Source organism: Tenrec ecaudatus, chromosome 12, assembly GCF_050624435.1.
Source record: "Tenrec ecaudatus isolate mTenEca1 chromosome 12, mTenEca1.hap1, whole genome shotgun sequence".
NCBI classification, from domain to species: Eukaryota; Metazoa; Chordata; class Mammalia; order Afrosoricida; family Tenrecidae; genus Tenrec; species Tenrec ecaudatus.
In genome coordinates this window covers 12,007,091-12,032,554 of record NC_134541.1, presented here as the reverse complement: position 1 = coordinate 12,032,554, position 25,464 = coordinate 12,007,091, and the positions used below count along the sequence as shown (strand labels likewise).

General features: G+C 55.7%; 1 protein-coding gene across 1 annotated transcript; it reads right to left on the bottom strand.

The window, feature by feature from the left end:
* Positions 1–8,573: 8,573 nt before the first annotated feature.
* KCNG1 (potassium voltage-gated channel modifier subfamily G member 1) lies at positions 8,574–25,088 on the bottom strand. Its single transcript, XM_075527741.1, has 3 exons — positions 24,892–25,088; positions 13,430–14,217; positions 8,574–9,563 (listed from the first exon to the last, which is right to left on the bottom strand). The coding sequence occupies exons 2-3, from the start codon at positions 14,189–14,191 to the stop codon at positions 8,793–8,795; spliced, it is 1,533 nt and encodes a 510-aa protein (XP_075383856.1). The 5' UTR covers positions 14,192–14,217; positions 24,892–25,088; the 3' UTR covers positions 8,574–8,792.
* Between the last annotated feature and the right edge of the window lie 376 nt (positions 25,089–25,464).

Sequence of the window (25,464 nt, the reverse complement as noted above, 5' to 3'; positions counted from 1 at the left end):
CAGTTCCTTCCCTAACGACTGTGCCGAGCCTGCTGTAACAAAGTGGGAAAATGCTTTGTAATTAGCAGCAGCCACCGCGGGGCAGAAGAAAAACGTGTGAATGCTGCTTAGAATACTTAGGGAAAAAAATTAGGTTAAAGCATTCATCATCCCCTGCTGTCTCATGGGTGCTGTTAATTTAGCCACTCCTTCCCCTTGCCGCCGCTCGGGCTCCGATGGAGCGATTGGCAATAGTAACAGTCTATTTATTGAGCACCGACTCTGCACCAGGTGTTCTTCTTGATGCTTTTCAGGCGTGATTCCATTTCACTCTTGGGCACCCCAGGACCTGTGCCCTTCCGTGGAGTCCATGCTGGCCAGCCCACAGCTCCCCTCCAGGACCCAGTACAACTAACTGCCCATCGCGTTTCCCAGACTGTAATCTTTGTGGAAGCAGATGGACACACCTTTCTCCAACGGGGTGCCCAGCTGGTTTCACACCACCCCCAGGGCTCCATCACCCCAAGAGGGTGGGTACTAGAATTCTTTCTTTCTTTTTCTTTTCTTTTTTTTGCCTAGAGAGGAGGAGCTAGACATTCAGGGATTTTGCCCAGGGTCACCCAGCAAAAAACTAGCTTTCCCAGTGGCGTCGCTAGGGGGCCCAAGGGTGTAGATAAGGGCGGTGACATGGAAATGACAGTCTAACTATTTGGGGGCATCATTTGGTACATGTGGTTACGAACATCTCTGGTATGTAGCCATGACAACAAAAACCTTCGTTGTAAACCCAGCTTACATGTATCGAGATTCCTGTAAGACTAAAACTCAATGCGGCTTCCCTTCTTGAACCTTCTCATGTGCTACCGGCAGGGCTGTGGTTATCAGCCAGTTACAAGCACCGCGATGTGAGCCACGTGGCTCCTTCTGCACTCCCTACAATATGTCACAAGCTGCTGTTTTGAGAGTAGCGATGGGCCAGTGGTGATTTTTCTGGTGTTTTAGCTACAATACTGTGGTCATGAGTATTGGTGAACCTCTATCAAGAATTTTTTCCCCCCTTGAGACTGAAGTCGTAATTCAAGGAAAAGAAGGGGAAAACCCCACTGGGCATCGGTTCAGGGACTGACCATTTTGTAGTTCAACATAGTAAGATTTTACAAACCGATGAGGTTGATTGTATTCATACAATCCTAAGCGACCGTACACTTCAGAAATTTACAAATGACTCTGTGATTCAGGGAGCCCCTAAACATGGAGGATTCCAGGGGATCTGGTCCAGGAAGGTGTCCACGGGTGGGTGGGAGGGAAACACCAGCTTGAGGGACACCGCTGGCCTTTTGGCTGGACCTCACAATCCATTCTCTGTTGAAAGCAGAACGCAGCCCAGTATCCCCGGATGGGGTACAATTCGCCAACCAAGGACAACAGAAGGGACCGGGCGCTTCCTTTCTGGGGGCCCCTCTTCCTCCCCCATAACCACCCCTAGACGTCAACACCGGATGTCACTGTGAGTAATTGTTGGGTCAATTGCAAAAGCGCCTGGGCATCTAGTGTGACCCATCTCCGATCTAATCGACTTTAGGTAGAAGCATCCTGAGTACACTTAGCAATTCTGGCCACCTACTCAATCATGCTTGGTCAAGCCGAGAGGCAGCGAGAGAGGGGAAGCCCTCCACAAGAGAGATTGACACCGTGGCTGCAGCGATGGGCTCAACCACAAGAATTAGGATCATGCAGGACTCGGAAGTTGTGGCAATTACATAATCTTCTGTCAACTTGCACAAAGGGGTGGAGTCTAGCCTGTCCATCATGCCTCTGTGTGGGCAAGGCCTTCTCCTGAGGATTCTGGGAACTCCTGACTTCCTTCCTGGAGGCGGGACACACATTCTCTCCGTTTCATCTATTTCGCCACATCAAGCTTGGCAGCCAGAGCCCTGGAGCTGGAGGAGCCACATGGAAACCCACATCAGCACTGACATGCTTCCACCCACACTGGATCCACAAGACCTTGCACACTGGCCTGTGATGGTCCTGTATTCGGCCTCATTGCATGTGTTACATGAGTCGGGAAAGGAATTTATGGACTGGTAGCAGGTATATGGGTTAATATTGAACTTAAGGACTTGAGCTGGATTGGGCTGGGATGTTTTCTTAATACCACATTGCTCTTTGATTTAAAGCCCTGGATTTGTTTCTCTAGGCAACCTGGACTCACACAGCAGTGTTCCGTTCTGTTGTACACAGGGCCGTTATGAGTCAGAACTGCCTCCCAAGGCACCTAACACCAACAACAACATTCAACGGACTTGTCATTTATACAATGATGTTAGCTATTTCTTTTCTTTCTTTTATTTTTTGGCATGTATGCGTATCCCAGGTACATACATAAAAACTAGCATCATGGATTAGATAGGTATCAAGCACCATAATTCAGACCCCAAATGCAGTTCCATTTAGGTCTTAAAGAGATATATTTAGCTCATAGGTCCCCAGGTTTACTTGACCTACTGCCTCCTTTACATAAAAACATAAAAAGGCTCAGTGACCCCTGACAATTAAAACTTGTCTGACAGCCCATAATACAGGATAACGTGTAGGCATCTGCTGTTGTAGCCCCTGGGTTGCTCCACTCACTTTGGGAAACACTGGTCTAGGGGGAGCCCTGGTGGCATAGCGGTTATGCGTTGGGCTGCTAACCACAAGGTTAGCAGTTTGAAACCATCAACCACTCTGTGGAAGAAAGATGAGGGTTTCTATTCCCATAGACAGCATCTCTAGGGTCACCATGAGTCAGCATCAACTTAATGACCTTGACTTTTTTTTTAATAGAGAGTTCAAGGCCATTCAGTGGCTTTCCATTTATTTCAACCAAGTGAGCTTCCATTTTTACAGGTTGTTTTCAGAAAAAGAAAACAGAAATTCTGTTGGGTTTTGTCTTAGGGTCGCACACACGTCCTTCAGTACTTTTGCATTCATTTAACACGTGTGCAAGAATGCTGAGAAAGGATGGTGGGTGCTGTTTCCATGCGGAAGTTATCAGGCGATCACGGGGGCTTTGCGAGTCCTGCAGTGCAGGGGGTTAAAGCGCTTGGCTGCTAACCAACAGCCCCGCAGCGGCAGTCAGCTTTTTAAAGAGGTCAGCTTTGACAACCCCGTAGGGCAGTTCTGCTCTGTCCTGCAGGGTGGCCGGGAAGCAGAGTTAACTCACGGGCCATGGGTTTGGGCTAACAGCGTGCCAGTCTTAATCCAGGTTCTGAATGAGATTCATGCCAGGATATATTTGAGAGAATGAGGACCCTCGTGGACCGTGCGTGCATATCTTTTGTAGCGAGGTGATGAGCTCATTGATTCATGCACTCAGCCGATCTTTATCGAGCACTGTTCTCGCCTGGGGTTGCTGCCCTCCTGGAGCGGACCACCCCATGGGGACAGAGACCACGAGGAAATACACATGCAATGTAACGTGCCTGGTGATGCTCAGGCTTTAGTCAAGGACAGAAAAGGGTCGGGGGTGGGATGGGCCATGCTGAGAGCTAGGGGTGTGGTTGGTCTTTATCGTGAGCTGGGGCTGGGCAGATTAGGGTGTCTAATGAGGAGAAGGGAGCAAGCCCCGTGGGTAACCATGGGAAGGATGTTCCAGGCAGAGGGAAGGGCCAGGGCAGAGGCCTGAAGTAGCAGTGTGCCTGGGGAGTTTAATGACCAGAGTAGACACCTAGTGGTTGGAGAGCAGAGATAGTGACAGGGGACTGGCAGACAGCCTGGGCAATTGGAAGCAGGGGTGCCTGGTTTTCCCACATGGGGACTTTGCACCGGTGGTTCCTCTTCCCAGAGTGCTGCATGGTTCCCTCGCCACCACCACCACCCTCCTGATCACTGCTTGAATGTCACCACCCATTGTCTATTCTTCAGACTTTGACCGTGAGTGAGGGGGACGCCACTGAGGTGTTCCGAGCAGAAAGTGAGCATGATGTGCAGGTCTGGCCACCCTCAACCTCAGAATGTGAACTGAAGTGGGATCAGGGTCTTTGCACAGGTCAGCAGGAGGCCCCCGCAGCTGTCGGCGGCCGCAGTCCAATGGCTGGTGTCCATAGAGAAGACATGGAGACAAAGGCCATGGGGAGACCGAGGCAGAGAATGGGGAGACCGAGGCAGAGAATGGGGTGGGAGTGCAGTTCAAGGTCATCTCTGAAGCTCACAAGGTGAACATCACATCGTGGTCTCAACTTCTCGTGAAGCCCCCAGATATGCTGGGACTCTTCTAGTTGGCCACCAGAAGGGCATCACATAAATGTAAGAAACGCTAAGCATTGCCCACAGCCACCAGGAGCTGGGTGAGAGCTGCCCGAGGTGAGCCCTTGCTCGGAGAACACAATAAAAACTAACACTGCCAACACCTGGGTTTCGGGAGAGCACCACTGTGAGGAAACACATGCCGGCTGCCTTGGACACGTGAGCAGGAGGGGCCAGTCCCTAGAGAAGGCTGTCGTGCTTGATAGAGGAGACGGGCAGCCAAAGAAACGAGGAAGACCCCTACGGAGACGGGTGGACGCAATGGCTGCAGCAATGGGTTAAAACATGGCACCCCTTGTGAGGATGGGGCAGAACTAGGCGGTGTTTCACACTGTGGTTCATGGGGTGGCTGTGGGCCAGAACCAGAACGTGTACGGCAGTGTGTGTGGCACAAATGGGCAGCTGCCACCAGGGTCCTGGGCTTGTGTGTGTGGTATTGTGTGTGTTGTGGTGTGTATGCATGTTGTGTATGAGTGTGTGTGTATGATGTGTTGTGTTTGAGTGTGTGGTGTGCATGTGCATATGTGTGTGTGAGTGTGTTTGTATATATGTATATTTGTATGTGGTGTGGTGTCTATGTGTGTGTTTATGTATGTGCATGTGTATGTATGTGTATATATGTATATTTGTATGTGGTGTCTATGTGTGTGTTTGTGTATGTATGTGTGTGTATGTGAGTGTGTGTATGTGTGTATATGTGAGTGTGTGTGTGTGTGTTTGCTCTGTGTCCCTACTGCTGTGACCACTCTCAGAGCAGGACCCTGGAGATGCTTGTTTGGGGTGGACTTTGCATACCCGAGCTTTCTCCTGGGGAGGTGCTGGGGAGCAGTGGGCATCTGTGTCCACAGGATCCCACAGCTGGAGGCATGAACGAGGCTTGGTCCCTCCCCTGCCATGCTGCTGCCCCCAGTGCCCTCCAAGGCTGACGGCTCCCATCCTCTTAGTATCTCTTTAAACTTCACCTCCTGGGCTGGGGCGGTCCTTCCCTCTCTTACACAGTGGCCCTGGCAGGGCAGGGGCTTGCTGGGAATTGGTCCCTGTAACAGTGCAGCAGCAGGGGCTGGTGGTGCCTACCTGCCCCCCCCCAGCCCACCCCCCACACACACCTCCTGTCCTGGAGACTTGTGCTTAGCCCCTCGGAGGACCCGCTGATGCTGGGACAGGACCTGATCTGGGTGAGGGGATGAGCCTGCATTCTGCACCATCAGCGGCAGATGGAGTTTTATTTAAAATGGGACCCTTTGTCTTCATAGCTTTGTTAAGTTTGAGATTTTAAACATTGGACCCAATGACCATTTATCTTGAGCACTGAGGATTCTGGCACCTTCTCTTAGCCCCCTCCCTGACCCCTCAGAAGGGAGGCCTGGGAATCTGCACTGTGAAGCTGGCTGGCCTCCCTCCCTCCCACCGTGACCCTGAGTTTGGCCAAAGCACCGAGCCTGGTCAGAGATGGCAGATAAGCCCACACCAACAACAGCCACAATCCTCTGCTGGCTGGCCCTCAGGGGTCCTTTCCACAGTGTCCCTGCCTGGGGGACTCAGCTGGACTAGGGTCACAAAGGAGGCCCATCAGGGTGGAAGGCGGGAATTCCCCCCCTCCCAGCCCCCCAGGAGCCCTGCTGGCCTAATGGGTTATAGTGGGCTGCTGACCACAGGGCCAGTAGTTCGAGAAACACCTGCGGCCCTGAGGGAGGCAGAGGGAGCTTTCCACACCCTTAAAGAGTCCCATTCTGGAAACCCGCAGGGACAGTTCCAATCTGTCCTAAAGGGTCACGGTGAGTCGGCATGAACTTGCTGACCGTGAGACCTTCTTTCAGAGCCTGTCCCCGAGCCCACTGCCAGCACAGCCCCTCTTCCATCTGCTTTGCAGCCGAGTTCCTGTGTCTGTGAGTATCAGGGTTGATGGCTAAGGAGGCCAGGAAAGAGCCAGGGCCCCCTCTGAAAACCCCGCTTGGCCCTAGAGTCAGTGTGGGAGTGGTCCCGAGGCCTCCCTGCCTTCTCTTTGGAAAAAGGACATCCTGCCTCTTCACATCACATCCGCTCACGTTGACAAGAGACACCTGCATTCCTGAGCGTGAAGCACGCCTTCTGGTCGATGTCGAGAGAAACGTTTCCACCACCGGAAGGTCTCACAGCCACTGCTGGTAAGGACAGAGGGGAGAGGCAGGTGGCTCCAGGTCAGCCCTGACCCCCACTTGGGCGGCCCTGTCTTCCTTGTACAGGGACTTTTCTGGCTTGTCTCTGGGAGGGCTTCCCATCCCTTGTGAGCCAGCGGATGTAGGGGGCATGGAAACACTGGGGCCACCGCCCTGCTTATTCATTTGGGGCAGGCCCACCAGTCCCACCCAGGGTGTGAGGGTCCCTCTTGGGACCCTGCAGTGAGGTCTGGGGGTGCCTACAACCAGGTGTCTGCCTCGGCGACCTGGCAGGAATGCCAAGAACACACAGGTCCTTGGGGACCTGCTTCTTGTGCCCAGCCCCAGCATTGTCCTCAGTGTGGGGGGCAGAGCCCTGCCTGGCTCCCCTCCCCTCCCCCTCTCAAGTCTAGAAGGGTTCCACTTGACACTCAGCGACATTCCTGCTTAGCATTTCCAATCGCCTCCTGCCTCCGGGAGCCACTTTGGAGGGGAAAGGCCACTTCATAAATCTCAGGTGTGACTTTGATGATGGCCATGCAGATTGTTAAGGCACCCACAGGGCTGGGGAGGGGGAGATAATTAGTCTGCAAACTTACTTTTCAGGCAGGAGTCACTGGAAGCAGGTGTCAGGGGAGCTCTTAATGAGGCCCTCGTGACTCAGATGGTATTTCCGCTCTCTGTCACCACGTGGCTACCAGTAGGCTGAGCTCACCCCAAGAGGGAAGGCAGGGAGGGAGGGCGAGATGAGAGGGAGAGCTTAGGAGAAGGAGGGAGAGGAGGGGAGAGAATGAGGAAGAAGGGGTTGGGGTGGTGGGGGATGCTCTGAGGCTCAATGACCCCACATTCAGTTCAAACTTAGATTTGGATCAGCGGTTTAAAGCCTTTTATGCGATATTTGAACTACGCAGGAAGTGGAGTGGAAGATCCACACAGTTTTAAATCGGTACAACGGAGCCTTGCCGTCAGCCACCTTGGAAGGTCTCTGGGGCTGCTTCTCAAGGGTGGGAGGTCCCTTGGAGGAAATGTTGGAGAAACGAGAATGGTGGGAGGGGGCAGGTAGAGGAGGAGAAAAAGCAGGGAGCAAGGATGGCCTTGCGGGGTGGGGCGGGGCGGGCCGGTAAATCCAAAAAGAAACCAGGTGGGACGGATCTTGTAGTCAGTGGCAAATTCCCTAAAAGTATCTGTTCTTCCCCTTGGTCCTTAACTTCATGGGCTCCCAGCCAGCCTGGACATTCACTTCCGGGACCTGCAGGCTGGCCTGGCTGGGAAGTGGACGAGCAAAACCGTCGAGTAGAGGCTGGCGCCTGGCGTCGAGTAGAGGCTGGCTGCGCATGAGTGCCAAGACAGCACTGTGTGCCACGGGTTTTTCAAAGGCAGGTCTTTAGGAAGCAGATCGCCAGGCCTTCCTTCTAAGGTGCCTCAGGTGGGCTTTCAGTTAGCAGCCACATGTGCCATTGTGGCACTCTCCAGCACCACGAAACAAAACGGTCCAAACTCATCCTACCGCACAGAACAGAACTGCCCTTTAACGGCTCCAAGGCTGTCATCTTTGTGGGAGCCAACCACAAGATACCACCCAAACTTCAAAAACAAAATGAAAACTCGGCGCCATCGAGTCGATGCTGACTCCTAGTGCCTCTCTAGGACAGGGTAGAACTGCCCCTGTGAGTTTCCGAAACTGCAACTCTTTACAGGAGTAGAAAGCCCAATCTTTCTCTGGTGGAGCTGCTGGTGGGTTTGAACTGCTCACCTTGTGGGTATAACAGCCCACGAGTAACCACTCCATCACCAGGGCACCATATAGGGAAACAGAGCTTCCTCTTTGAAGAGCACCCAGTGGGAGCGCTCTTTCTGGTGTGCGCTGATTCAGTGGTTCTCAACCTGTGGGTTGTGACCCCTTTGGGGGTTGAACGACCCTCTCACAGGGGTCACCAGATTCGTAACAGCAGCAAAATGACAGTGATGAAGCAACAAGGAAATGATTTTATGGTTGGGGGGTCACCACCACATGAGGAACTGCATTCAAGGGTGGAGACATCAGGAAGGTCGAGAACCACTGTGTAATTGAAAAGAGGCACACACAGGCAGACAGGGTGTTGCTGCTTGTATTTTTCTCCAGGCAGCTCCGAGAAGCATATTATTTACATGGCAGAAAGACTAGGCCATCCCTCTGCGGGGGAGGCACCACTGGGGCTGGGCAGGCGGGTGGGCGTGTGCTGGGGTCCCTCGACGGCCTCAGTGTTGGCTGGGTCCGCCCTGGGCCAGCCTGTCAGAGCCGTTCCAGCGCTGACCTCGGAAGCAGCGTGGCCCGTCGCAGGTGGCGTAGCTTCAAGCCTCAGGGTGGGCGGGCAGGGAGTGTCCTGGCGGCGGTGGTGCCCTCTGGGTTCAGTTGTTGTCTCGGGTGTCCGAGGAGGCACTTCCAAACAAGATGTCACTGTCCTGGGACGTGGTGCTGATCTGCGACTTGGTTTTGATGAGGAACTGGGCCCTCCGGAACATCAGTCTCTCCTGCTCCTGCTTGAGCTCCAGGTAGGAGCGGGAGAAGGTGTGGAAGATGGAGGTCACTGGGAAGGCCATGAGCAGGATGCCGCTGAGGATGCTGCTCAGTGCCACCACCTGACCCGGTGTGCTGCGGGGCACCATGTCCCCGTAGCCCACCGTCGTCATGGTGATGACGGCCCACCAGTAGCAGGCGGGGATGCTGGTGAACTCGGGGCTCTCGGCCATCTCGTTCTCGATGACGTAGAGGAGCGGGGCGAAGAGGGCGATGGCCACGCACAGGAAGAGCAGCAGCAGGCCGAACTCACGGGTGCAGCGGCGGGCCGTGAGCCCCAGCGTCTGCAGGCCCAGCGAGTGGCGGGCCAGGCGCATCATGTACAGGATGCGCAGCGCCCGCAGCACACGCAGCACCAGCCCCACCTTGTCCAGGTAGCTGTTGCCCGTGCCCGGCTTGTGGCGGCTCGTGGCCGTGCCGTCCACCAGCAGGGTGACATAGTAGGGCAAGATGGCCACCATGTCGATAAGCGTGAGAGGGCTGCGCAGGAAGGCGAACTTGCTGGGCGCCTGGACCAGCCGCAGGAGGAACTCCAGGGAGAACCAGCCCACGCACACCGACTCCACGATGAACACGTTGTGGCACATCCGGGAGCACCGGCCCTGGGGGAGAGGGAGAGGTCACCGCGGTGTCCCCCTCCTGGCGTCTGACCCTTTCACTCCCTGGGTGACCACGCCCAGGCCTGGGGGCAGAGTGCCACTTCCACACTGTCAACCACTGGCTTCTCTCCAACTCCTGCCGGGGTCCCCCAGGGGCCTGGCCACACCTCAAACCCGCCCACCTCTGGCCCTCCCATCTCAGAGCACGAGTTTTGGTTGAGTGAATCCATTCTGGCCCCTGATGGCCCTTGTGTGTCCCCCCTGTGCTTTCTAGGGTTTTCAGTGTCAGGGATCTTTCTGAAGGGGTCATGGGGGGTTCAGTGGCTGAAGCACTTAGCTGCTCTGCGGGAGAAACTCGGGTCGGTCTGCTTCCATAGAGGTTCTGGTTCTGGAACTCCTGAGGGGGAGGCAGTTCTACTTTGCCCTTTAGGGTCTGTTGACTGTTGGAATTGACTCGATGGCAGTGGTTGTTGGCTGGGGGGAAGGAAGCAGTTCACCAGGTCTTTTAATGTGCCTCCGAGTGGATTCAAACCTACAGCTTTCCTGTTAGCTGCTGAGTGTTGGCCACGTGCACCACCCAGAGGGTCCCCTTCTTGGTTTTTGGCAATTCCCTCTTTGCAGTTGCTTAGGCCAGCTTCAGCTTCAGCTCTCACCCTGCACCACCCACTCTCTATGGCAACCAGAGGGGTCCTGTATGAGCCCAACTCTGAGTCTGTCTATCCTCTGCCCAGCACCATCCATGGCTCCCACCAGCCCTGCCGCTCTCTTTCTGATTTCCTCCTTACACTCCCCCTTGCTCTGACCTCCTGGGCTTCGTCCCTGCTCCCCTAGACTCCAGGGCACCCCAGCCCCTCAGCTGGACTGCTCCACCCTAAAGCTTGACATCATTCCCCTCTCTCCCCGAGGCCTTTGTTCAACCCCTTGTTGAGGCGTCGTGAGCCTCTAGTTGAAGATGCCCCTCTCGGTCCTCTCCTTACCCAAGTCTCCTTTTTTAGTACTCGCCACCTTTGAACAAACTCTGCTGGGTTTACTGTCTGCCTGCCCCACCCAGAGCACTAGAGCCCCATCCCCTCCGAGGTGGGGTGGTTGGCTCCAGCTGTTCATTGCTCTCACCCTGCACCCAAAACAGGCCTGGCGCCTAGGGGAAGGAAAGGGGGAGGGTTGAACTGGGGTTCAGACAGGCCTGCAAACTGAAAAGCAAAGAAAACTGGGGGTGGGCTGAGTGGGTTGGCATCCCTGAGAGTCTGTGCCTGTCCTGCCCAGCACGGCCTGGCAACTGCCCCCAAGAAAGAAGGCTGGAGGCTGTCTCATTGGACTTCAAGGAGAAACTGGGAGTCCGGCCCTTATAGGAATGTCCTCATTAAAGATGGTGGTGGATTCAGTCAGGGACAACTTGTTTCTCTGGTCTGAGTATCCTGGACAGTCCTGGGATTCTGGACAGTTCATGGTGGCTTTGAACCTTCTGTTCAAGGGGGCCTTTGCCCAGAGGGAAAGGGTGAGAGGCTTTAGTCTGGGGCAGTGTATAGGTTCGGGGGGATGGCCGGGTTCTAAGGCCCCTGGAGCCATATCTCTCTCCCCAGAAAGAGGTTGGAAGCTGGAGGTATGCGTTAATCTGTGGTGGCACTTTTTAACGTCACTAAGTGCTAGTGCTCTGAGAAACCTTCCTGGATCTCTCTTCTGAGTGTCCTGGGCACTGTTGGGGAGACTCTCAAGACCCCTCTCATCTTGCACCTTAGGTTTCTGGTGACTGTCACTAGCCCCCCTCCACCCCCCTCCAACTCCTGGTCACCTTGCTTCCCTTGTGGTACTTGAACACACTAGATACTCAAGTACATGCAGAAGGAGGGACTGGAACCGTGAACCCCACTGGTCCTCGCAAGGAAGCGAAAGAACATCATTTTCATGGGCTTCGGAAAAATTCCAGGGAGTCTCACAAAAAACAACAAAAAAGGCAAGTATCCGAAGTTAAATAAAACAGACGTTTTATTAGAACTTTGCGGATAAAACCAGGATCAGAGATACTAGAGCGGAGAAGAGATGAATTCCAAGTATGGATCTTTCCAGTCAGGAGTCAAAAGCGCTGTGGGGAGCAGGGGCGGCACACTGGCTATATGCCAGGCACTGCCAAAGCCACCGACGGGCATTCACTCACTGAATGCATCGCTCACTGCCCCCTGGGGCCAGTGAGGAAATGGAAGCACAGAGAGGTTAGGTGAGTTGCCCTCAGTTACAGAACCAGGGTGGAGATTGGACATGGGATTGGGATTCAGGCAGTCTGGCTCCAGCCCGCCCTCTTAAACCAAGACTCAGTCTTCTCACCAACCATTAATTTTACTGGTTGAGTGCAGTTTTTATTTATTGTAATACCTTTTAAAAACTTGGTGCATTGTGGTAGCAATTGTACAACACTTCTTGATAAGACTGAACTGTTGAATTGCTGTCCTAATAAAAGGGTTTATATATATATATATTTCAATGCATAAGAAAATAACCGAAACCCTCTATGGGTTAGAAATAAAACAGCGATAGCTACTTCATAATGGACTACGTGGAAACACGGTGTTTCTTGAGTTAAATTAGAATTCATGAAATGCCAACAGCACAGTGCACACAGGAATGCAACCCGGGGAATGCTGGCTGGCATGTTATTTATGTCTGTGCTCATTTCACTCATGCCTGTGGTTGCCAGAACCTCCAGTCTTTCTTAAAACGTGATCCCAGAAGCCCCCATGTGTAAGGGCTGCAGACTCATTACCAGTGAGTCCATTTGGACTCACGGACCCTAGAGGACAGAGTAGAACTGCCCGATAGCATTTCCGAGGCAGCGTGATTAAGACAGAAGCAGACTGCCATCTCTCTCTCCCAAAGGGTGGCTGGGTTTACAATGCTGAGCACTTAACCACTGTGCCACCAGCACTCCGAGGTGTGAGGAAGGGGCCACCAACTCAAAGTCAGGCTGCTGACCTGGGCACTGCTTACACGTGGGCTAGAGTCCCACTGAGAGTGGCTGGGTCTGGCCTCATCATTGTTCAGAGAAGCTGGGAGTTTGCATATTTAGGAAACTCCCTGTATGCTGACCGCATCCTTCCTCAGGAGGCCCTGGGGCCCCAGGTAGCTCTGCGGAAGCCACGCGGATTTGCGCAAGCTGCTGGGCCTCCGTGACTGCATCTGTCATGGGAGTGTGATCAGCTGCTAACTTTGTCACCAGTTCGAAACCACCAGCCACCCTGAGGGAGAACGATGAGGCTTTCTACTGACATAAATAGTTAACATAGCCAATGAAACTCAAGGAGGTGGGGGGCGGGGGTGCAGTTCTACCCTTTCCGCCAAGGTCGACTGGGTCGTGATCGACTTGCTGGCAGTGAGATTTTATTTTTGTTTTTAATAGATTCACCCATTGGCTCGTTACTGTCAGATTCGCGCATGTGCGGGTTCCACCCTACTGAACCTGCGCATAAGTCCTGAAAGCATTCCTGGCACTTTGGGTGGTGGGTGGGGTGGGGGCGTTCTGCGGACACGCGCATGCTCAGAGTAGCGATTGCTGAGCCAACGGGGGTGAAGCGGGCTAGTATCAGTATTCGGAGTATTCACTGACTCAGCACTGGGGGCAGTTGGTGTAGTTACTGCTCCGACTCAGGAGGACGGCCTATCCTGCCCCTCTGCTGTGCCAGACATGGTCTGGACCCTGGGGACACAGCAGCGAGGAAGATGGACGTGGCCATTGTCCTCTGGAAGTTGCGTTTTCAGGGGGACCCAGACGGCCCACATGCCCGCAGGCCCGTATGTGGAGCAGGGCCTATGTGCGCACGCTGGCTGCCCGGTCCTCAGGGTCCTTGTCCCTAACTGCTGCACGGGCTGTGGGCGCTTACCTGCTCCTCCTCCTCCCTCAGGCTGGGCAAGGTGCTGACAGACAGGTTGACGGCGGTGACGGTGACGAAGAGCACCGAGAGGCAGGCGAACACCTTGCCCGGCAGCCCCGAGTGCGGCCGCTCCACCATGTCGCGCAGTCTCCGCATGCAGTGGCCCAGCCGGCCCTCGCCCTCGGCCGGGCCCTCACTGCCGCAGTCCTCGCTGTCCAGCGGCTCGTCCTCGTCGTCCCGGCCCACCATCTCGGCGAACTCCTCGATCTTCTGCAGGTAGCGGCGCCGGCAGCAGCCGTCCAGGTGGTCCTCGGGGACGCCCCAGTAGAGCAGCTCCTCCTGGAAGGACAGGGCGCACACCTCGCGCAGCAGCCGCAGCTTGCCGGCGCGCAGGAAGGTCAGGATGGTGCCGAAGGCGCCCGGGTTGCGGTCGAAGAAGAACTCGTTGCAGGTCACGTCGTAGTCATCGCACAGGTTGAGGATGTCGTCGAAGTTGGTGCAGGCCTTGAGCTGGCCCAGGCGCGTCAGCGGGAAGTCGTCCAGCGTGGTCCAGGGCAGCGAGTACTTGATGCCGCCCACGTTGATGATGATCCGGCGGGGCTGGCCGCTCGCGCGGGGCTCATCCTGCGGCCGGAGCCGCTGGGCCCTGCGGTAGAAGGCGCCCTTGAGGGGCTGACTCTGCTGGAAGAAGGCGGGGTTCAAGGAGGGTTCTGAGGTGCAGCTCAGCGCACTGTAGTCGTAGTCCGAGTTCTCGCCCGGCAGGAGGGTCATTTTGGGTCTTCACATCCCTCTCAGACCTGTGGGGGAGACAGGAGTGAGCCCCATGAATCTGGCTGACAGTGCAGGCTCCACAGTCTGACAGCAGGACACTGCGCTCAGCAGTGCACACAGATCCAGCGGGTTGCCTCCTCAAGACTGGGGCCGTCCTTTCAAACCAACAGGAGCAAACCCCAGGTCCATGGCAGTCGGGTCAGTTGTGACCCATAGCTGACCTTATAGGACTGAGCAAACCGTCTGCTAGGATGACCAAGGCTTCAGAAACGACTCAGGCAGTAGGTTCTTTTTCTTTCTTCCTTTCTCTCTCTCTATCTCGCCTTCCTTCCTTCCCTCCCTCCTTCCTCCCCTCTTGTTTTTTTCTTAAAATAAATAAACAAACCAAAAACCTTTATGGAAACAGATGGATACACCTTCCTCCCATCAAGTAGGTTCAAGCTCTTAGCCAACGAGCCACCAGGGCTCCTTCAACATGCAGTGCCTGTACTATTAGCTGCTTATTCTTTTAAATCGATGAAATGTTTTTGCTTATTTAACTCGTAGAGGCAGGTAGCACAGTGCGGCAGTATTCAAGCCTACTTTGCAGGATTACTGAGAGGTTTTAATGAACTGTGGACATACGAACATGCACCACCCTGCCCGGCATATTTGCCTGTGGTGCCTCGGAAGAAAGGCCTGGTGACCTACTTCTAAAACCTCAGGCCCTGACAAGCCTGGCGCACCGTGCTGTTCTGACAGACATGCGAGCTTCAGAAGCCACTCTGTAGCAACTGGTGTGTGTTCCTGCCACAGTATACTAGGATTTATCGTAAGACGCCCCTGGCACGTTCATGAATGGAAAACCCACAGCACTCGCCATAAATAAAACCCAAGTTCACTGCCATTGAGTCAATGCCGACTCAGCGACCCTATAGGACAGGGCAGAACTGCCCCTGTGAGTTTCTGAGACTGTAACTGTTTACGGGAGTAGAAAGCCTCCTCTTTCTCCCTTAGAGTGGCTGGTGGTGTTGAACTGTTAGCCTTTTGGATCAAAGCCCATGGTGTCACGATGCCACAGGGTTCCTCTCATAAATAAAAGGCCAATCAAACTCACTGCCATTGAGTCGAAGCTGACTCATAGCAACACAATAGAACAGGGTAGAACTGCCCCTGTGAGTTTCTGAGATGGACGGACGCTCCTCAGGGGAGTAGAGACTTCCTCCTGGATAAAATACAGCAAAGTACAAAGGAATACCAAATTATCAAGAGAGCCAGGTTGGCTCCTGTACCAGCAAACATGATCCTCAGGACACGGGCGCAGCACATGGGCACCCTCACTCCTCCAGGTAGCTTTCCTTGGGGCATCCAGTAACATCCAAATGGCATCCTGTGACGCCTTCCTCACGACCTGTGGGCAGCACCTGTGCTTTCTTACCTCTGGGACCCAGCCCTTCAAAAACTCAGAGACAGGCTCTTGGCATGAACCAGTTTCCAGTTGGTAAGGCCAGGCTGATGAGGGTCTGGCTGAGACTCTGAGGGCAGGTTCCTTGTTTAGATTCCTCCCTTCCTGACCTTCAAGGCTAAGTGTTGGGCGCTAGACTGGAATGTCTGATTTCAGTCATAGGTCATGCACTGAACTTGGGTCACAAATACTTTGGTTGAAATGGACAAATTGCACCTGAAGATCCTTTGAAAGTCTGGCCGCACTTGGACCAGCTGAGAAATGGCTGTCCCCTTTAGGTGGAGCACACATGCGCCAAGCCACTACCGTCCTCACCACTCCCTATCATCGCTTTCCTAACATCCCCTCAACTCCGACTCCTGCACATTTGACCTTGTAGCCATGTGAGTTTGAGATGCCTGGCTTATGTTCTTCAGAAGTAAGCCGATGCATAGCAAAGCAACAAGAGTCCCGTATGTCACCTTTTAAAACCAGTGTCCCCGCTCCTAGCCCAGTCTCCAAAGGGAGCCAGTGCTGCCAGCAAAGTGCATCAGAATTCTAACTGGAAACCCATCTCCAATACCCGAGGGTCAGTCTGTGCTGTGGACATGTGCAGGACTCTCTCTCTCTCTCTCTCTCTCTCTCTCTCTCTCTCTCTCTCTCTCTCTCTCTCTCTCTCTTCTGCATGGGCAAGACATGTTTTCAAAGGGGGGGGGGCACAGGAGAGGGAGGGTTTCACCCCGGACCCCAGTGTCACGGAGCCCATTCCAACTCATAGCCACCTGGTGGGATGGAGGAGAACTGCCCCGGGGTTTCTAAGACTACATCTTTATGGAGCAGAAAGTCCATCTTTCTCCCATAAAGCAGCCGGTGGTTTCAAACTGCTGGCCTTATGGTTAGCCCAACTAATGCTTTCACGCTTGAAAGGAGCGCTTTGTAAGAATTCTTTAAAACAAAAAACAAAGCACACGCACACACACACACACCACTTCGCTCACTAATCTTTGGAGAAATCTACGGTTCTACAGATCGGGTTTTGGATACATCTAGGATACACCTGTGTTTGAAATAAAAAGGAGTTGATTTTCACAGCAAACTGGAAGCCGTCTCTCCAGCGAAGCCAGCCAGGGTCCCTGGAGCTAGAATCCCTTCCAGGCACTGCACATTAGTGAGACCGCTTTTCCATGCCAATACTCCCTCTGCCATCAAAGACAAGAGTGGGAGAAAGATGGCATTCTGCTTGGCGAGGATGGTGACAGAGGAAATGAGTATTTCTTTCTTCTCTAAGCTCCTTGGGGACCTGGCAAAATCCCCACTGGTCTATTACCTCTTCTTGCCTAGAATGTCTTTCTGCCCCGCAGCACAAGCTTCCCCAATCAGTGACCCCTGGTTTCCCCTCCCAGCCATCCCTATGGTGAGATAGGGCCTCAGCATCCCATATGGAAAACTGTCCTGTCTCCTATGGGGGGCTCCAACATGGGGGCAGTGAACATGTTGAGGACCCCTCTCAGAAGCGCCTGGGATTTCCCAAGGGAGGAATGGCATACATTTGTTCCCCGGCCCCATGTGCTCTAACGGGCGGGCAGTTTGCAAACCACACAGGCCCGAAGCCTATGCTTCTGGGAGACAAATCTACCTTTCAACTGGCTTGATAACCATTCAAAGACTCGGTCTTTTACAATTTCTCTGCAGTAGGAGCTTAGTGGCTTCTAAAGCACATGGAAGTGTTATAATCCCCCTTCTGAGGGCCTACTCACGAGAAAGCTGAGAAAGTGGGCAAGGGAGGGGAAGAGAAATCCAGAGGGACCTTCCATTCATGGATGGAGCAATGACCGAGCCCTTAGATGCACATGGTGAGTGTACTTAGCTGCTAGCCCACAGGTGGGAGGTTCAAATCCTCTCTGAGGTACTTCAGAAGGGCCCCGGGAGCTCCTTCCCCCAGCAGCAGCCTTGAACTCCCCATGAAGTGCACGTGGCGTTGCCACAAGTCAGTCGACTTGACAGAACATCACAGGGTCTGCGGGATTTTGAACCCTTCCCACATGTCGGCCCTGTGCCTAGTGAGAGCACATGGCAGAGGACAAGGCGGGCCGAGTCCCCTGTCCTCGTGGACCCGACGTTCTATAGGGAGGCAGTCAGTCATCAAGCAGGTTCACAGAGCATCTCAGGCTGTGGGGAGCAGGGTGAAGGCGCTCGAACAAGGGACAGAGAGTGATGAGGTGGGAGTGGTCAGGGAGGGCCTCTGGGAGGAGGTGGCCTTGGGGCGGGGCCTCATGGAGAGGGAGAGGGTGTCTGGGGGTGAGGAGGTTCACAGCAGGAGGGCTCTCCCCGATGCTGAAAATTGGCTTGGGTGGTAGAGAGTACAGAGAAGGCCACGGTGGTGGTAGTGGAGGGTGGGGTGGAAGGTGGGTGGGCCTGGGGTCCTACAGTGCCAGGCTGGCAGGATCTAGTGGGATTTCCTTCTTCATGGGGCAGGGAGGCCAGGGGTAGCTGCCTATGCGGGGAGAGGATTGGACAGCCTGAGGAGATCAGGCTGAACGCTGCTGGGATCTTTCTGGAAAGGCGCCAAACAAAGGCCTGCCCCGGGCACAGGGTGCAGGAGCCAGGGAGAACTGAGTGAGGGACAGGGTGTTCAGGGGGAGGGAAGCACTCCAGGATGCTGTGGTGGTGCCATGTTCCGTGTCGGCAGATAGGTGGCGCCCTGGCAGAAGCATTTCCCGGCTGTGGGATGGTGGAAGTGGGCAAAGTTGGGCGAAGAGAGCAAACACGGGGGCGTCTCGTGTGTGTGGCTGATGTATCGTTTCATAGGCTGCTGTAATAACGTGCTGAGGTAAAGCAGAAATATTTCGCCTCTGCCCAGAGGGGAGGCGCCTGAATTGAGGCTGGCCATGCCGTCCAGCTTCTATGGTTCTGGGAAACCCTTTCCTGGACCCATAGATGCGTCACTCCATTGTCCGTCTCCGTAGTCACACGGGCACCTTCCTCCGTGTCTCGCCTGCTTTGTAAGGACACCAGTGACACGGGGGGAGGGGGGGCTACTCCAACCCAGTCTGACCTCATGCTTGCTGAGCGCATCTTCAAAGAGTCTACTTCCAGAGAAGGTCGCTGTCTCAAGGACATAGGGTTAGGATTTCAAGGTCTTTTAAGGGGGTATGGGGGGTAGCGTGGGGGAGAGGAGGCACCACTCAACCCAGAACAGATGTCGGGGAACTCAAGTTGGCCCAGCTGGGCAGCTTTGACCTGAAGGAGCTGGGAGGAAGCGCAGGAAGCCACACACAGAAGCATTTGTCCAGGGGCGGTGGCCATACCTGGCCCACACTTCAACTGCTTCCTGGCTGAAGCTGCAGCAGATCAGGCCCGACAAGGTAGTGCAGGTTACCATCCCTGGGGTTCTGTGAGGTGGGTAGAATCTTACACACACACACATGCTCACGCTCCAAGTTGTCCATGTCTTAATCTTTGGACCCTGTGAGAGAGCCATGTGATGATGGAAACCGAGGTCAGGCTCTGAAGACAGAGGAAGGGGCCATGACCCAAGGAGTGCAGGCAACCTCTAAGAGCTGGAAAATGCCAGGAAGCAACCCCACCCCTAGAGACTCCTGCATCATCAAGAATAACTCCTTTCTTGGTCTGATGCACCAGAATTTGAACCCCGCATGGTCTGACTCTCAAACCCACTGCTGGAGGGGTGTAGCCTCCCTCAGAAAGCCCCTGTTAATCCGAAAGTGGAGAGGGGGGATGAGGGCTGTCTCTGTCCTGTGACCACCTCCACCCCACCCCTGGGCCTATTTCCCAGACTCGGGCTTAAGGCAGCCCTCAGACAGTAAATAGTCTGCTCTCGAACCCTTGACTTAGGACGGATTTCTGGGAGTTGGAGGTATGTGAGGGTGTGTGTGTGTCTGTGGTGCTAGGGAGTGGGTGCCCCCCACCGTCTTCCCAGGGGAATGGACAAGCCAGGCTGAGTAGCTGCAGACTGCAGAACCCTCTGCCGGAGCGACAAGCAATGAATTAGCAGTGCCGAGTGCAAAAACAGCAGCAGAAGTGTAGTGCACCCTGCTATTCATGTACGTCAGCATATACATGGCATCACTTACCAGGATGCCGGGCATGTTGGAGGCCCAATAGCAACTGTGTGCATAGGCGGGGCGTCGAGGGGACTGAGCCCTGGGAGCAGAAAGAAGAGGGGTCTTGGGAAGAGTGCTGTGCAGCAGGGTCTGGCTACCAGGACCCTGGTTTAAAACGAGACTTCAACACACAAACAAACCAAGGGCACTCACACAAGGGCCCGGCCTCGGAGTCACCATGAGCTTAGAGGAGATGCCCCCTCCAGGGTTCCACCCAAGGTCTTTTCAAACAGAATCCCGGGGTGGGGGTGGGGGTGGGAGGCTTGGTATCAGGGAGCGTCCTAGGTACGAGTGCTTAGGAGCGAGAGAAAGTGGGGTTATAAGAATGACTGGGTGTCCCTTCCAGGTGCTGGAAGTACAGGAGCTGCTCTTGGTTCTGGCCAACCTCTCAACCTTTTGGGGGGCTCCTGGAAAGCTCTGTGGGTCTTCCCTCTGGGGGAGCTTTCATTTGAATGAAATTCTGCTTTCTCTGCCCACAGCACTGCTACGTTCCCAGGGCAATTTCATCTCGGGGAAAAGATGACGTTCACAGGCTGTGACGGGCAGCTCACACCTTTCTACAGGTAAACGATCATTTAAATCAGATTGGGTTCCACATGGAGCCACCCCTCGAGACTTCTCTGTGGTTGGTGCAAGACCCCCTGCGAATCACCCATGCTCTGTGCACTTCCTGAGTTAATTGCTCTCTCTGAACCTGTGTCCTACCCACAAAGGATGGCCACAGGGCCCACCTCCCAGGCTGGTGTGCAGATGCAGTGGATGGAGGCTGTCCAGGTCTTAGCTGAGACCCCGTGGCCACATTCAGCAAGGTCAAGAAAGGGTCCACTGAGTGCACTGAGCTCAGCAGTTCATATCCTTCCGGGGCCCGGCCCCTCTCTTGGTTCTCTCCGACTCTGTTCGGTTTGTCCTTTGCCATAAGCCCACCCCCTTCCTCCGAGGCTGCCACACCTGTGAACACCCTCATTTTATAGACAAGAAAACTGGAGTTGTTCTCAGAAACATCATTCAGATTCAAGCCAGCTCTATGGGACTCTGAGCCTGACCTGGTTACCTCTGCGTTTTCCATTCTCCCTGGGGCACTGGTTCCTGCCTGCGGGGCCAGTTTGGAACTGGGTCTCCAGCCTCCATTTTTTACAGATCAGCTTCAGGAAATCTAAGGGAGTAGGAGAGTAGCCATCAATTGCCATTTTGGGGGAGGGGCCATCTTTATTTCTAAATAAAGAGCAAGAGAGCCATTAGACCTGGGGTCCTGTCAGCCCCAGGCTGCCACATGGTCTCTGGACCAAGAGCTCTTATGTGATGGAGTCAGCCACCAGCTCCGACTCAGGTGTGGGCACTGGGGAACAGGCTGCCCAGCTCACCACCCTACCAGCTGTGCCCCTAGAGGCCGATGACCTCCCCTCTGTGTTGTGGACTGGGGTGACCCCTGCTCCCGCCTCCCAAGGCTGTGGATCAGCTCATTTGTTTGTTGTGCCAGCTACACTGTAAGGGCTGCACAAAGGCGTTTTGTCCCAGGACGGCGACAGACAGCAAGCTTGGACCCTTTCCTTCCATAGAGGGAGGTGGGAAGAGGATGCCTCCCAGGGGACTGGGCTTTGGGGCTGGCTCGCCCTCTCACCTGGCACTGATGGCAAGCTACTCACCTGGACGGGCCCTGTTTCCTCGCCTGTCACACGGTAGCCAGACACACCTCTGCCATCAAGAGGATCACATCCCCCTACCCAAACATGTCGCTCACTTGCCGTCAAGCTGATGGATTAGAACTCATAGGGACTCTCTAGATCCACGTAGAACTGCCCCACGGGGCTTTCCAGAGGCTGCATCTTTTGCTCTCGCAGTGAGTAGCAGGTAGGTTCACACTGTTGAGCTTTCGGTTAGCAGCCGAGCCGTTACCTAAGGCTCCTTTCCTAATCCCCAAGCCCGGTGAACACCTCCGACGGTAGAAAGGACTTGGCCGGTGCGATGAAGATGAAGGCAGTATCCGGAATCAATGAGTGGGATGATTGTCATCACAGGGTCTTTAGGGGAGGGAGGCAGGAGGGCCAGGGGCAGAGAAGGAGACAGGAGGATGGAAGTAGCAGCTGGAGTGATGCAGGGACACTAGCTGAGGAAGGCAGGTGACCTCTCAAGACACTCTCTGCTCCCCGCCTCCCACCTCTCCCCAGGTTGGGAAGGGACCCAGGCTTGCCACCACCTGTCAGTCTAGTGAGGCCAGACTTCAGACCCCTACCCCTTGCATGGTGCTCAGCGGCTGCCTTGTGGTCATTTGTCACTGTAGCCACAGAGAAACACATACCCACTCCAAGGCAACTTCCCAGAAGGCAAGCATTGCCTTTCTGGGCGCCTGGACTTTGTTTTCTTTCACTGGTCCACGGCTCTTGACCTGAGTCATCCCCTAACTCTATTCGCCAGCCCAGGGCACCTGGGCTGTCTCCTGGCCTTTCCCCTTGTCCTGCTGCCTGTCACTGCCAGCGGCCCTGTCATCTGTCAGGGATAGGGCTCCTGGCTGGGCTGACTCAGGAGAGGATCCAGCCATTAGCCTGGCCCAGGCCCTGGCATGCTGGGTCTGAGAGCTGCTAAGTCTGAGTGGGGCATCAGCCTGGCTTGGCCACTTGCTGTCTTTGCCACGGTCCAAGCATGCTGGACCTCAAGCCTGCTTCCTCCAGGGTGGTTTACTAGGAGTTGGGGTCTTCCCTCTTCCGTCTCTTCCCCCCAAATGAATACAAGAACCAGAGTCTCCTCCCTGTGAGCAACACTGAGCGCTCCTTGGTCCCCCAGCTCTGCTGCTGGCAGCAACACAGTGCAAGCTGGCCTTCCACCGGAGGTGTGGGTGGGAGCCGGAGCCTGCTCGGTGCTTACCTCCTGGCAGCCCTCCTGGTGGTGGAGGAGCAGGTGAGGGGGAGCCACGGGGGCCTCCTGAGGCAGGGAGCCTGCAATGCTATGGTCTCTGGGGTCTGCTTGGCTGGCAGGGATGGGGGCTGTGAGGCCAAAGTCACCATACTGTGTGTGTGTGTGTGTGTGTGTGTGTGTATCTCAGGCACAATTCAGACTCCCTTCTGCAGCACATTCGCTTGATGCTCGGCTCCTGTTCATCAAACACAGCCTGCTCTGTTGTGATAAAAACGGCCGGCAGTCCCCGCTCCTGCCTCTCCCTCTCCATTCAGTCCCGGCACCCAGTCCCAACCTGGGGCTCTGCTTCTGCACTTAGTGAGTCAACCAAGAGTGGACCCCACGCCCGGAAATGTTGAGTCTCCTGTACCTACTTGGAAAGGGGAGGTGGCAGGACAGGCCACCCAAGACAGACTTTAGGGGCCCAGTAGGGGGCTCTCCTGAGTTCTGGCTGAATTCCTCCAGCTCACCCTCCAGGCCACATCACCCCTCTGCTCTCCCATCCCCAGGGTGTTCCCCTTACCACATGCCAGAGCCCAGAGAATCCCAAGGTGCAGCCCAACCGGAGGCTCACTCCCAAGTCTAACCCAATCCAGACTCCGGGGCGCCCCAGCCTCAGTCCTCAATCTCAGGGGAGGAACCAGGCTTCGGAGTTTCCAATGCACTCAGGGCTCCCTGGGGGGAGAGCATGGTACTTTCTGCTGGAATGGGCTGGTCTAGGAGGGGAAGGCCACCCCCAGGGGCCATTGCTGGTCTGCCTTCCCAACACACCTCCCCTCCCTCCCCACATGTGAATTCCCCTACAGTGCTCCAAAAGCCATAGCAGGAATGGGCCAGAGCAGTCTGCCCCAGAAAGCTGGCTGTGGCGTAGGGAGGTGCCCAACCCACACTCTAGTATAGTGCCTGCACCTCTCTGAGTGCCAAACTCCCTTGGCAACGTACTACCAGTGTGTGTGTGTGTAGTGTGGGTGTGTGTAGGGGTTGAGGGGTACATATACAACATTCAGACCCTCAAAGGCAGCCCCACCCCTAGGAATCAGAGCAGTTCTTGGCCCTCCCTGCACCTACGCCACCCTGAACTTAACCGAGGTGTCTAGGCTCTGCCTCCATCTTCTTGTCCACCTGGGCGACCTTGGCACCTTAGCAGGCCCTGGCTCCCTCTCTGCACTTACATAGAGCTAGGGCTTCAGAAAATGCCAGCTGTGTGTGCAGCTGTCAGTAGCCCCATGGTTGGTGGTCCATGGGCATCATTAAGGTCAAACCAGCGGTCTTCCGCCTTTGCTCCTCCCATCATCACCTCCCCAGGTGCCTCCGGAGGACCTCCCCCCATCCCCAACCGCTCTGGTCTCCACCCCCATGCACAGCATAGAGGAACCAAACAATGGCCCCTGCTGCATGTCCAGTGAGCTTTGTCTGTGAGCACCCTGCAGCGGGCTGGGCTGGTCTCCCACCCAGCACGCCTCCTCCAGGGAGGGGCTGAAACTCAACCCGGCCTTCCCGCTAGAGGCCCGACAGCTGTCCACCATACCCTACTCCACCTCGTGGCCTTGGTCACTGTCCTGCCCCAGCCGTGTCTGCTGAAAGAAGGAGTGGAAGGGGTCGGAACAGACACCAAGCACTTGGCAGCTGAGTTGGGGCCCAGTCCAGGAAGGGTGAATGAGCTCTTTTTCCTTCCCCACCCCAAGACTCCAATTCACCCAGGTGGGTCCCTTTGTAAGGAGTCCCAGGGAGGGGGCGGGCGAGAGGGCCACCACCTCCCCTGCCGCAGACAGAAGCCTCCAGAGAGCAGAGATGTCCCTGCAGGTCAGCGGCCAGCACACAGTAGGCGCTCAATAAAGGCAGAATGAGTTGCTGGCAGGACGTTCCAGTCAGATGTGATGGAGAGAGTGAATTAGGGAGTGACACACGTGCCCCAAATTCCCCTCCTTCCCCACCTTTGGAGAATCTCCCCTCCCTTCCATGCCACCCCCCACTCTGCCCTGCGCCTGAAGCCAGGATGTGCGCTTTTTCTGGGGAGGGGGCATCCCGGCCACCTTGGCTCCGAATGCCCCCACTTGACACCCCAGGGTCCACTCCCGATGCGCCGAAGCCGGCTCCACGTCCATGGTCGTGACCAGCGTGCTCCACGCTACCGCCTGCGGCTGCTCCGCGGCCTCCCTACTCGGCGGGGTTCGAGATTCCCGCAGCAGCCCTGGGGTCATGGTCCCACGGGGTCTGCGGGGGGCCTGGCCGCGACTAGGTGGCTCAGCGCGCGAAGTTCCCACCTCAAGTTCCCGGCGCGGCGAGGCGTCTCCGCTTCAGAGTTGGCCGGGCCGCGGCGTCCGTGCCCCCCGCGTGGCCAAGGGACCCGCGCGAGGACGCAAGAGCCGGCCGGCCGCCCCGGCCGCCCGCGCCGCGGCCAAACTTCGGTTCCGGCCCGGCCCGGCTCGCCTCGGCACTCCAGCACTCCAGCCCGCCTCTGCCTCCCGGTCCCTGCCGGCTCCAGTGCGCCGCGCGGCTGGGCTGCCGCCGAGGGAGGGACGCGGGCAGGAGGCGGGACGGAGGGAGGGACTGCGCGCAGGGCGGGGAGAGCACAGCTCCTGCCTCGCCCTCGGCCCGGACCCAGTCAGGGCGACGCTGACCCTGCGTCGTCGGGGCGCTAGGACAGGGGGGTGGAGTGGCCTGCACCCAGTCCCCATCCCTGCCGGCTACCGGGCAGCGCTGCCCACCCAGTCTGCAAACCCATCTCCGGGGACCAACACAACTAGCGAGCACCTGTGCCTGGCGGAGCGCCACTGTCCCCGGGCCACATGGCCATGGCACGTGCCTTGGCCACAATGTCCACGTGCATCACTGTC